Raw genomic sequence first — 11,310 nt, 5'->3', positions numbered from 1 at the left:
GCCGGCTATGGAGCCCTGGGTTTCCCGAAGGCGAAGCCCTGCTTGCTGGCCGCATTAGTGAAGAGGCCGCCGGTCAAGCAATGCCGACCAACGCTCACGCCAGATGATCGGTCACTGTCCCCATGCCCGAGAGTCGGCGGCGGACAAAGGTGCAAACCGAAGTGCTCATCAGCCAGAACAGGGCGGTCCTTGGCCCGTCTTGACCGGCGTTTACTACACGTGTACGTCCATACATGCTATGCTAGTACTACGACTTGCCGCCAAACTTGCCTGGCCCGTACACATGTATGTACTAAGTATGTATTGGACACTTAGCTGCTTACGTACACACCTACTTACTTGCACGTCTATGCCTAGCTGCTGCAAACAAGCATCTGATCCGATTAGCTGCTTGGCTATTATAGTCTTAGTGGCGAGCTCACTACCAGCCAAGTCATTGGACAACAAGGCTGCTTTTTCTGTTGAAATCAACCGTCTCCGAAGATTTGGCTTCTCGGCCACTCGGTATTCCGGCTGGGCAACATGCAATACGACAGGCCGACGGCTTTCCGCTCTAAATACCATGTAGCATACATATCGACATCTGTAGGCGTAGATATACCAATGTACGCCAGTTTACTAAGCACCCAATCGGGGCTGGCGTCATCACCGCTGCCTGCAGCAAAGGATCAGTTTTGCCAACTTCACATGCCAGTGTGCAACTACTAAGCCCGACTGCCCAAGTGTGGAAAACTACCGTCTCTCGCACTTTGTGGTCTATGCTGCATTCTTATGGCAGGTTCGCCTGGCCTGGATCGGTTTCGTCCGTTTACATCCACACACGTACCCGCTGTTAATTACGGAGGGTAGCGAGACGCCGACTTCCCTGTGTGCGCACGGTAATAGACCACATGGGGCTAGTGCTTCGGAGAATGGACGAATCTAAGTGCGTATGGGTTTAATTTCCTGTAATACTCATAGTGAGTAGTTAAGTACTTATATACAAATGTACGTACATACGTATACCTCTTTCCAGTGATACCAGTTGTTGTTGTTGGGGAGTGCCCGTGGAGCACTTCAATCTACTACTACATAGTCAGCCAGCCAGCCAGCCCCCCGAGGTTCTGGTCGGGGCCATTCACGTGACGCTCCTTTCCTGCTTCGCTGTCCCAGCCAAGGCAGTCGATGACGGTCTGCAACCCAAGCAGGATACCTCTCACGTGCAGTTCAACGCTGCGCGTACCAGACTTGCATGGCCAAATTGGTCCTCCACGTGGGATTGCACATTAAATCCGGATGGATCTCCAGAGCCGCGACGCTGCCGGTGCGCCATTGATGATCGTTGCCGCCAAATGGGCTAGCCGTCAGGCACAGGGCAAGGGTCTACCCACTCCCTCGACCCCAAAAGACATCAATGACAGCCAGCGCGCCCCCCTCACCCGCCTTGCCTTTGTTGTCGTGAGCCTCTGGCGACGGGCTGCAAGATCCTCTGCCAGACGTGGAAGATGCTGCACGGCAAGTCGGCGGCATGTGTAAGTAACTTTCTCCCCCCGCCCACCCCCTGTGACTCTCTAGTCGTCCCCAACCCGGGACACGGTACCGTGAAACACCCTCCCCACACGGCTCGCCTCTCGACTACTATGCCGGCCTTCTGCTGTGCCATGCTCGGCCGTAGATGGTCGTCGAGACGGCTTTGCTGCTTTGTTGCACCTGCTTTGTGCTGACCCCTTCTGTGCCTGTCAATCAGCAGCGTTCCCTCTCTTGCAAGCCCGGCCACCGGCTGGGAATGTGTCGCACCATATAGACCACCACCCCTCTTCGGCCTCACGCGAGCCCAGCCAAACGCGTGGAAGGGCACTGACAGCCTCGTCACGAACAATTACTTCCCGCTCACAGACGCCCGCCGTAAAAGGCGCAAGTAGCAGTTCGAGCCCCGACCGCACCCTGGCCACGCTCGAACGCAAGCCCTCGGGCTCTTACGCCCACAATCGCAACACCTCCATCGTGCACGGCATCCAGCACTCGCGGAACACCAGCTTTGTCAACTCGCCCGCCACGAGTCCCCTGAGCCCCCAGATCATCGCCGCTGCCGCCGGTGCCACCATCGATGGAGCCGTCATGTCGCAAGAATCCATAGCCGATGCCTTTGCTGCAAACGGCATGCAGCCTGGCTCCGCCTCCGGGATCCCCTTTGCCAGCCCTCCCCTCCAGCCGGTCCATGCCGATGGCTATGCCCCCCTGCGCAAGCCTGAGCGGGCGCCCAGTTCGAGATCCTCGCGTAAAGGCCATAACCACCACCGCTCCCAATCCCGCCACCCCCAGCACCCCCATGAGCTCAAGACAGTGGGTGAATATGCCCTACACCACCTCTTCAACTCCTTCATCAGCCAGGCTGAGCACAAGATCAACCAATGCACGACGGAAAGAGGCCAGCCCGAGGCAAAGGTCGAAGGCGTTTGTGGTCCTGGGGTAGACCCAACCTTTGATCAGCTCATAGCGGCCCTGGGTCATATTGCTCGCCAGAAGCCCAAGCCCCTAATCGACACCATAATGCTATGGCGCAAGGCAAAGAGTGAAGAGGCGTCCAAACAGCGCACCCAGCTGCTCAATGTAGGCCCCCGAATTGCCTTTTGAGAGACGAGGACATTACTGATGTATCCAAGGCACGGCAAGCCAGTCCAGTACCCCATCCCTACCCCGCCCTTTCACGGCGAAACACCGAGTCGACGCAACAGCCAGACACCCAGCCCACGGCCTCGGTAGCATCGCCCGCTGAGCATATTCTTGCACTGCAGCATACCGTGACGCAGGCTGAGCAGCGCTCTACCGTCTCGACCTATATTCTCTGCCGTGTCTTGATTGAGATCATGACCCAGACCGATCTTCAGAATCTCACGTTCGAAATGGCAGATCGCCTCCTAGGTCTGTTCTACGGCCAACTCAGCACTGTAGACCCGGACTTGGTGGATATATCGTCCCTCAACCTCGCTAATTGGACTATTTATAGCCAGTTGCTTGGTGTGCTGAGTGGACTTATTTTCGAGCAGGTGCAAGAGAAATTCATCGCCGACTTGAGAATGGTAGACAGCCATCTGGCTGCAAAGAACCAGTACAATAAAGATCACGAGGCCAAAGGCGCCTTGTTGATCTGCGCACTAAGGCACATGAAAGTCGAGTCTTACCCCGAAGACGTCTGGGACCGGACGTGCGACTTCATGCTTTCAATGGCAAAGCTGTTTACCAGCGCCCATGGACAACCGGTCAAGTATGCTTACTGCCAAGTGTTGAGGGAGCTGTTACTCCGCATTGCTTCAAAAGCGACCGTAGAGCTCAATACACCCAAATGGAAGGCTGTGATCGAGCTCATGAAGCAGCGCGCTGCCATATTACTTGGTAAACCCAAGCATTGGCATGAAGCATTCCCACTCATGGCTGCCATCCTGTGTGCATCCCCTACCGACATATTTCTTTCCCAATGGCTCGCACTGGCCCTGTCGACTCAGCCCCGGCTCAAAGAACGGACAACTAGACCCATTGCCCTTCGTGGCATTTGTCGACTCGTGTGGACCTACATATATCGACGAGGCACCGAGGCACCCAATGTTGCTGTGCGTCGACTAGACGAGATCATACGGATGGTGTTCCAGCCTGGAAGAAGATCTTATCTTTCCACCGAACCTGTGATAGCAGAACCCCTGATACAGCTCACGCGCATCATTGGGTACAGGTACCAGGACCTTTGCTTCAAAACAATCGTATTTCCACTTCTCAACTCGGAAATGTTCATGTCAAATCGAGAACTGCGCGTCGAGAATCTCGAGCCAGAGCGTATGGTCATTGGAATTCGCTCATTCCTTGCCATCATGGCAGACCTGGAGAACACTGAGCAGCCGCCTTTTCCACTGACGTTTGATTATGATCCCAATGCATTGTCAAACGAGCTGCCTGCACTTCCCAGTAGCCCGCGGCCTCTACAACCTCTACCCATAAAGTCTAGCCTGCTCAAGGAAGAACGTCTTTCGCGTCCTGTTGACTTTAGCGGTTTTACCGAGGTGGCTAAAGAGCATTATGTCCGATTCTGTAAAATTTTGGGCGAGATCACCATCATTTGTGATAATGCCTTTGGTGGACAAGCCGTTCTGGACGAGAAGTTCTCTGTGCAGACACCAAAAACGCCCATGGCGGATGCTTTTAGCTTTGGTCGTCGCGAAGAAAACCTAACCACTACAGATCCTAGGCAAGGATTTTATGATCTACTACACGTCGCTGTCCAGGCTTTGCCTCGCTGCTTGTCCCCGCACATCCCATTCAACTCCCTCGTCAATCTCTTGTGCACGGGGACGGCGCATGTTCAAGGAAGCATCGCAGTATCCTCGGCCCAGTCCCTGAAGTCTATAGCACGACAATCTCATGCTCAACAAGTCACAATTGGGTTTGCACGATTCATCTTCAACTTCGACGACCGGTATGCTACAATGTCTGACGGTGGCATGCTCGGTCCCGGGCACATTGAGAACACATTGAAGCTCTATGTCGAACTGCTCCAGATATGGATCGAAGAAATCAAGCGAAAGACGCGCAAAGCAGCACTGGACACCCCAGATGATGGCTCTGGCAATCGCGCTGCTCAGCTTGACCTCTCATCGGTATGGGCTCATGTTGAAGAGGTCGAATCTCATGGTATTTTCTTCTTGTGTTCACCTTCCCGCCGTGTTCGTTCTTATGCCGTTACCGTACTCCGCCTCATCACCGAGTTCGATACAGCTCTGGGAGGCTCAAACACCAGGATTATTCGCGTCATGGAGGGTAGCCCGCAGAGAGTCCTTGATATCAGTGACGACACATTGTCTTTAGCCGAGCGGAGTCGCCTACAACGCGGCATGCGCAAGAGCAACGTACAGAGCACACTCGTTGAGCTCTGTAGTAGTGATATACCCTACGACTCCACTCTGTGGTTCAAGATCTTTCCAAACCTGGTGCGAATCAGTTTTGAGATTTGTCCTTTTGCTGTCACGCTCACTCGGGACATTGTTTGCGCAAGACTATCTCAGATGTATCGGACTCTATCTTCCCTGGCTGAAGGCCAGCGTTCAACCCCGTACTCGCCACACGAACCCACTAGTAATAAACCCAGTGGCCGCCTTGCTTCCACGGCACCGGAGATTGTAGTCGAGCAATGGAAACTCTACCTCATCTTTGCGTTTACAACATTGACCAGCTTGGGCCCAACAGCCACTTCAGCCACGCAGGGACATCATTCACGGAAAAGCTCCAAGTCTTCACAGACGAGCACGACTAGGCTACACACTGCTACAGAACTGTTTTCCAAGGTCTTGCCATTCCTTTCCGTGGAAAATGGCGCCATACGAGATGCTGCTGTCATCGGCCTTGGGTCTGTCAATCTCAACCTCTACCGCACGCTACTAGAGTCCCTTCAAGGGATCGTAGCTGCTTGCTCAGAGGAGGCCAAGATGCGTCTGGGCAACCACAACAGGACTATCAGCAACCCACGGCCGATGAATTATCGAACTGATCATCTTCGAACCGAGATTACGCATGTATACAAGCTGACAGCACAACATTTTCTGAAGTCACCCGAGGCCTACAATGATGAGTGGATCATCAACAACCTGATGAACTATACCAAGGACCTGAGAATCTTTCTCAGCGACGCAGAAGTGCAGCTTGAAGCACGGTATCAGAAGCTGCGCACGCATTACTGTGGCCTAGTGGAAGTTCTTTTCGTGGGCATCAACAAAACAGCAGACCCTCTGCACTGGATGCCATTCCAGGCTCGAAAAGCTGCCTTTACATTGATGGAAGACTGGTGCGGATACTCTGCGAACCAACATCAAGTTCGGCAGCGTGAGGAACAGATGCGCCGTACCATTCTCGACCGTGAACTGGACACAGGCAACAAAGGCAGTGCAACAGCAGCGCTTGAAATCGAGAAACGGGACCTTCGGACCGCCGCTTTGAGCGCCATGGCCGCATTGTGCGGGGGGCCCGTCAGTATTACGACTGATAGCAAGGTTTTGCTGCAGTTCGATGTCATGCGCATTCTTTCCTGGATACAAAGTATCTTCGAGACACCTAGTGACCGGACGCACGCTATTGGTCGCCGGGCGCTTTCAAACCTCATCCTTCACAATCGTGAGCATCCATTTCTGCTGGACAAAGCAATCGAGATGTGTTACCTCGCTCCCTCTGGGAAGGCCCTCTACAGCTATTTCTCAGTGGTTACCCAAGTTCTTACACAACATGAAGACTACACCTTGCCGTTCTGGAAGGTGCTGAGTGCAGGCCTATATACACTGGGCCATGAGAACAGCGAGATACGCATGAAGTCTGCTCGGCTGCTGCGAACACTCGAAGCACGCGAGGGAAAGAACTCCAAGCTACAAGACCTCGACATCAGCATTTCGGACAAGACAGTCGCTGTGTACAAACTTGCGCAGTTTGAGACGTCACGTAGGCTGGCTAAGCAACATGCCGAGCTTGCGTTTTTAGTCTTTTCGCAGTTTTCCTACTATTTTAAAGACCTTCAACCTGATCACAAACGCAACATGGTCGCTGCTATGCTTCCCTGGGTACAATCAGTCGAACTACAAGTCAATCCAGATGGAGGACCAACGGCAAATTCCTACATGCTGCTGGTCAACCTTTTCGAGATCACTTTCACTTCTGGTAATGTTCTGCACAACGAAATCCAAGCCCTCTGGCAAGCACTGGCAACTGGACCTTACGGTGGCAATGTCCAGTTGATCCTGAACTTTGTCATCAACCTCTGCTTGGATAGAAGAGAGCAGAACTATGTCGATTACTCTAAGCAGATTGTTGTCCACTTGTCTACTACACCCGCTGGCCTGAAAGTAGTCGAGTTTCTGCTGCTACAGATCAACCCTAGATCTATGGTAAGCGAAAAACGCGAACCTTCGCCACCACCGCCTGATGCTCTGAATCTCCCCTACCTGGCCGATCTCACAAAAGTCTTGCCTAGCAGCAACAAGCAGGTTCGTACCCACCTCAATCACTATTTTATTGTAATACTAACTTCAATAGTCGGGCTTCGCTTTGGGCCAGGTTTGTCTAATCTTGCTAGTAGATCTAATGGTCTCTCCTGTTGAGGTTGCAAAAGAGCACATTCCTCTGCTTCTGCAGGTGGTCCTGGTCCTCTGGGATCACTATACACCTGTTGTACAGGACCAGGCTCGTGAGATGCTCGTGCATTTAATTCACGAACTTGTCATTTCGAAGATTGAGGACGACACACCGGGCATTGACAAGAGGTCTATCGAAGATTTTGTTGAGGGCATTCGACAACGCGACAGCAAGGTTGTGTGGAGCTACGATGATGAGAACGGCAAAGCTGCAGTCGACTCAACCACAAAAGTGCCTGAGCCAATGGAGTACGTTTCCGGGGAGGTGATGAGGTTCTTTTCCTTTGCCTACCCTGGGTTAAGAGAAGCATGGGGAAGAGTAGCATTGAACTGGGCAACTTCCTGCCCTGTTCGACACATTGCATGTCGATCATTCCAGCTTTTCCGATGTATTCTGAGTTCGCTCGATCAGCAGATGCTTTCCGACATGCTGGCAAGACTTTCGAACACGATATCAGACGAGGAAAGCGACATCCAGACCTTTTCGATGGAGATACTCACAACACTAAGAACCATTATTGAGGCACTAACACCAGAAGATCTCATCCAATATCCACAACTCTTTTGGACGACATGTGCCTGCTTGGACACGATACATGAGGGCGAGTTCATGGAGAGCTTACTCATGCTGGACAGGTTCCTGGACAAGCTTGATCTAGGAAACGAGGATGTCCTCAGGACATTAGAACAAAGTTGCCCAGAAAAGTGGGAGGGGAAGTTTGAGGGCCTGTCTCAGCTCACATACAAGGGCATCCGATCAAGTCTATGTCTGGATCGCTCTTTACGGATCTTGGAGCGACTGGTAGTCTTGCCTTCCAGTCGTATTGTGGGCGACGACAGCCGACTGATGTATACCGTCCTCGGAAACTTGCCAAGGTTTTTACGTTCGTTCGACTCCTCCGTGCACAGCAGTAATACAAGAGCTACTGCTGAAGTGCTTGCCCAAGTCGCTGAGCAGCACTATCAGTTTACATTGCTTTCGGAGACCTTGACTGCCTTTGCAATGGGAAGATATCGTCATGAAAGGGACTTTCTTGCGCAGACCATATTGGCAATACGTTCATCATTCTTTCCTGATCACGAGTTCGGCAGCCTGGTCTTCCTTCTTGGTCTGTTGATGAACAAGATTGACTGGATGAAGATCAACACAATGGAGGCCCTATGTCTCCTGCTTCCTGAAATTGACATGCGCAAACCGGATATGGCATTAAAGGGTTCTGATCTCTTTTCACCACTCCTACGACTCTTGCAAAGCGCATACTGCCCGCAGGCATTGAAGGTCCTCGACTTTGTTATCAATCTCAACATGACCAGCACGCTCGCACCGTTCGACAAGCAACATATACGTATGAGTATGGCAGGTTCGCATTCGACCAGAGGGTACAAGAAACAGTTTGAAAAGACACAGTCTCTTTATGGTATTCCTGAAGAGAGTGGATGGTCGATTCCAATGCCTGCTCTGCATTCTCAGTTGACGAGAGCAAATGTTCATGCTGTTTTTTATACCTGCGGCAACTTTGGGGAATTGCATGCGCCACATACAGAGACGCCCAAGGTGGAGTTCCGCCAAGAGGAATTTCCTTTCAGCCCCTTGTCTGATTACCACCGAACTGCAACCATGACATCCGAAGACACCCGTGGTGATAGCCACATCGGGGAGCTGGTCATGAAATTAGACAGCCTTGACGACTTTTTCGAAGACGATGATGATGTTGAGACACTAACTGATTTGCCCAATTTTTCATCTTTGGGACGTTCTACAAATGGATCATACGCTCATGACATGCGCGAAAATCTATACGACCAGCAGACGGCGCCCATCTTGCACAAGTCCCTGACGCGTAACGCTTCGGTGACATCATTTCAATCTGGATTCATTTCCGACGTAAAACTCTCACCAGCTCGGGACCCTGGCGTCATGACACCAGGTGCTTTTAGCTCCTTTGCTGGCCCTGCCAATTCCGCTTTTCCTCCGGCAAGCAATCCTTCACGCCCCGGTGGTCTCCATGCTCGTTCTGTAACTTCGCCGTCCGCGCCAAACCAACCCCAGCGTATTTCCCCTTCGCTTTCATCCACTGCCTTGGACGAACAGAATGAGACCTTCTCCGACGATGAATATGCCACCGGTCGATCCAATAGTACCGACAAGGCCAATACGTTTCATCTTGATAATATGGTCAAACCCATAGCACAGGATGCGAGGAGTCGGTTCAGAAGCGGCATGCGGAGGCTTACTGGAGGGGGCGGTGACAACAAAGACAGCGTCAAGACGAGAGAAGCGATCAAACTGGCCCTGCAGAAGAGCCCTCAAGTACCCAAGGTGCCTGATATTTACCTCGTCAACCCCAAGAGTGCGGATCTTTAAGGTCTTGTAGTAAGGAGATGAGAAGTCTGCCTTTTTTTCTCTTCATGATAGCAAACTAAGGTGTGACAAGATATGCATGTGTGCATTGCATAAGAAAGGTATGGAAGGGTTACGGACAAAATCAAGTACGAAACGTAATGTTTTTGAAGCAATTTGAGTTTCTCAATGTAGAGGAAAGAGGAAAAGAGATGCAAGCTGTTCCATGCTGGTGTGCATAGTTTGTGTTTTTCTATCTCTTTTTTTCGAGTTGTAAAAGATACCAGACGCACTTGTGTTACTCTCTTTCTCTCTCTTTTTTTTTTTTGCTTAATTGCTTGTTAGCTTGCTTGCGAGATACCACGATGCCTGTTTCCAACAAATGATATTAATTGTTCTCTTTCTGACGCAAATCTGACTTCTATGCTTGTGCTGTGATGATTGTGATCTTGCGAGACAAAGGGATGAGGTGTACAGATTGGTCGATCATTGCTAGTCGTCTCGCGGAGCAAGATCGGACTCGTCCCGAATAGAGTTCCCACATGCTTGACTTTCCCCTGAGTCGCTTCTCTGTAGTCACAGTCACGCTCTGGGCACCATGACGCGGCGGGGTGTAGAAGCGAAATATGGCTGTTGAGGGCTGGAACGGCAGGGAAACGTTGCATTGTATGATTTGCACGAGGGGCATGAAAAGGGAAGTGCGGGGAACCGCATATAGTACGAGCATAAGGAGAGTGCGCACATTATTATCGTATGTATATGCTTGGCACAGTGTGACATCAGAGCATATAGGCCTGTAAGTACATAGTAGGGTCAAGGGGCGGAAGTGCTGAGTCCTTGTTTTGAGGCAGAATATGTATCTTTTTCAGAAACCGGATGCCCCACAGATACAAAGTTTGGTGGCATTGTTTCGTGGTAGATGTGTATACACTTGGCAAACGATGCCCAAGCGGAAACATTGATGGTCGAGCACTTTCCACTAGTTCGTCAACTCATTCTGAGACTGATATGAAGACGACAGTATTGATATAAAGTTTGCACGGAGATCATTTTCTACATCTACTGCGTAGATCTTGTAACGCGGGGAAAGCGAAACGCGAGACAATGTCGGGCTACGACAACCTTATTGCGGACTGACTTCGGAGCCATCATGTGTAGCTTTCAGCAGAAAGAAAAATGGCGCGACCGTTTTTCCAGGGACGAGCGGGCTGACCGTCTGCGGAAACAAAAAAGAAATGTCAAAAAGAAGAAAAAGGCAGGAAAGGCACGGTAAAATGAAGTGTCATGACGCGTGTCTGACAGGGCATTTGATGATCTTCAGGCAAGACCGTTGCATTGATGACCCTGGCATCCCGCTGTTGTGTGGACGCCTCCCGGCTTGAGACATGGGCGTCCCCTACAAAGCTGACCAAAACCGTTGAATTAGGGCAGTCTCGCAGATTGCAGTGACAGAAACCGATTCATAGTGGGCGAGTCGCATATCTCGAAGCGGTAAGCTTGGGTCTATCTCGGATGTTAATTGAAACCGTAGCGCTGATGATATGAGTCCAATGTAAGGCCGTGGAAGTGCGAGGCTAGCATTTCTATGGCCCTGCCGTCTGCAACGCGCTAAGGTGAAATAGCGACTGGGTAGGGCGACAAACACAAACCAGAGCGACCACACACACACACACACACACACACACACACAGACCTAGTCATCGGCGGTGGCGCTTGTACCAGGACCATTCTACATACCCCACGATGTTAGTGTGTCGCACTGTGCTGTTACTGAGTGACACTCTGAACCGGCGTGGCTGAAATCTAGGCGCAATTCGCCGGAAACATGCC

The 11,310-nt window shown here is 51.5% G+C and overlaps 2 protein-coding genes across 2 annotated transcripts; one reads left to right on the top strand and one right to left on the bottom strand.

Moving 5' to 3' along the window:
• Nucleotides 1-5: 5 nt before the first annotated feature.
• On the bottom strand, nucleotides 6-767 carry COCSADRAFT_22063 (uncharacterized protein; the record flags this gene model as incomplete). Its single annotated transcript, XM_007695897.1, has 4 exons — nucleotides 6-213; nucleotides 332-553; nucleotides 574-655; nucleotides 737-767. The coding sequence occupies 4 exons, from the start codon at nucleotides 765-767 to the stop codon at nucleotides 6-8; spliced, it is 543 nt and encodes a 180-aa protein (XP_007694087.1).
• A 937-nt stretch (nucleotides 768-1,704) lies between these two features.
• On the top strand, nucleotides 1,705-9,796 carry COCSADRAFT_106976 (uncharacterized protein). Its single transcript, XM_007696905.1, has 3 exons — nucleotides 1,705-2,589; nucleotides 2,643-6,992; nucleotides 7,042-9,796. Exons 1-3 carry the CDS (start codon nucleotides 2,098-2,100, stop codon nucleotides 9,502-9,504), a joined length of 7,305 nt encoding a protein of 2,434 aa, XP_007695095.1. The 5' UTR covers nucleotides 1,705-2,097; the 3' UTR covers nucleotides 9,505-9,796.
• Nucleotides 9,797-11,310: the final 1,514 nt, after the last annotated feature.

This window comes from Bipolaris sorokiniana, assembly GCF_000338995.1.
Source record: "Bipolaris sorokiniana ND90Pr unplaced genomic scaffold COCSAscaffold_1, whole genome shotgun sequence".
Classification (NCBI taxonomy): Eukaryota; Fungi; Ascomycota; class Dothideomycetes; order Pleosporales; family Pleosporaceae; genus Bipolaris; species Bipolaris sorokiniana.
Note: the sequence above shows the minus strand (reverse complement) of the source record. Positions and strands in the feature narration are given on the sequence as shown.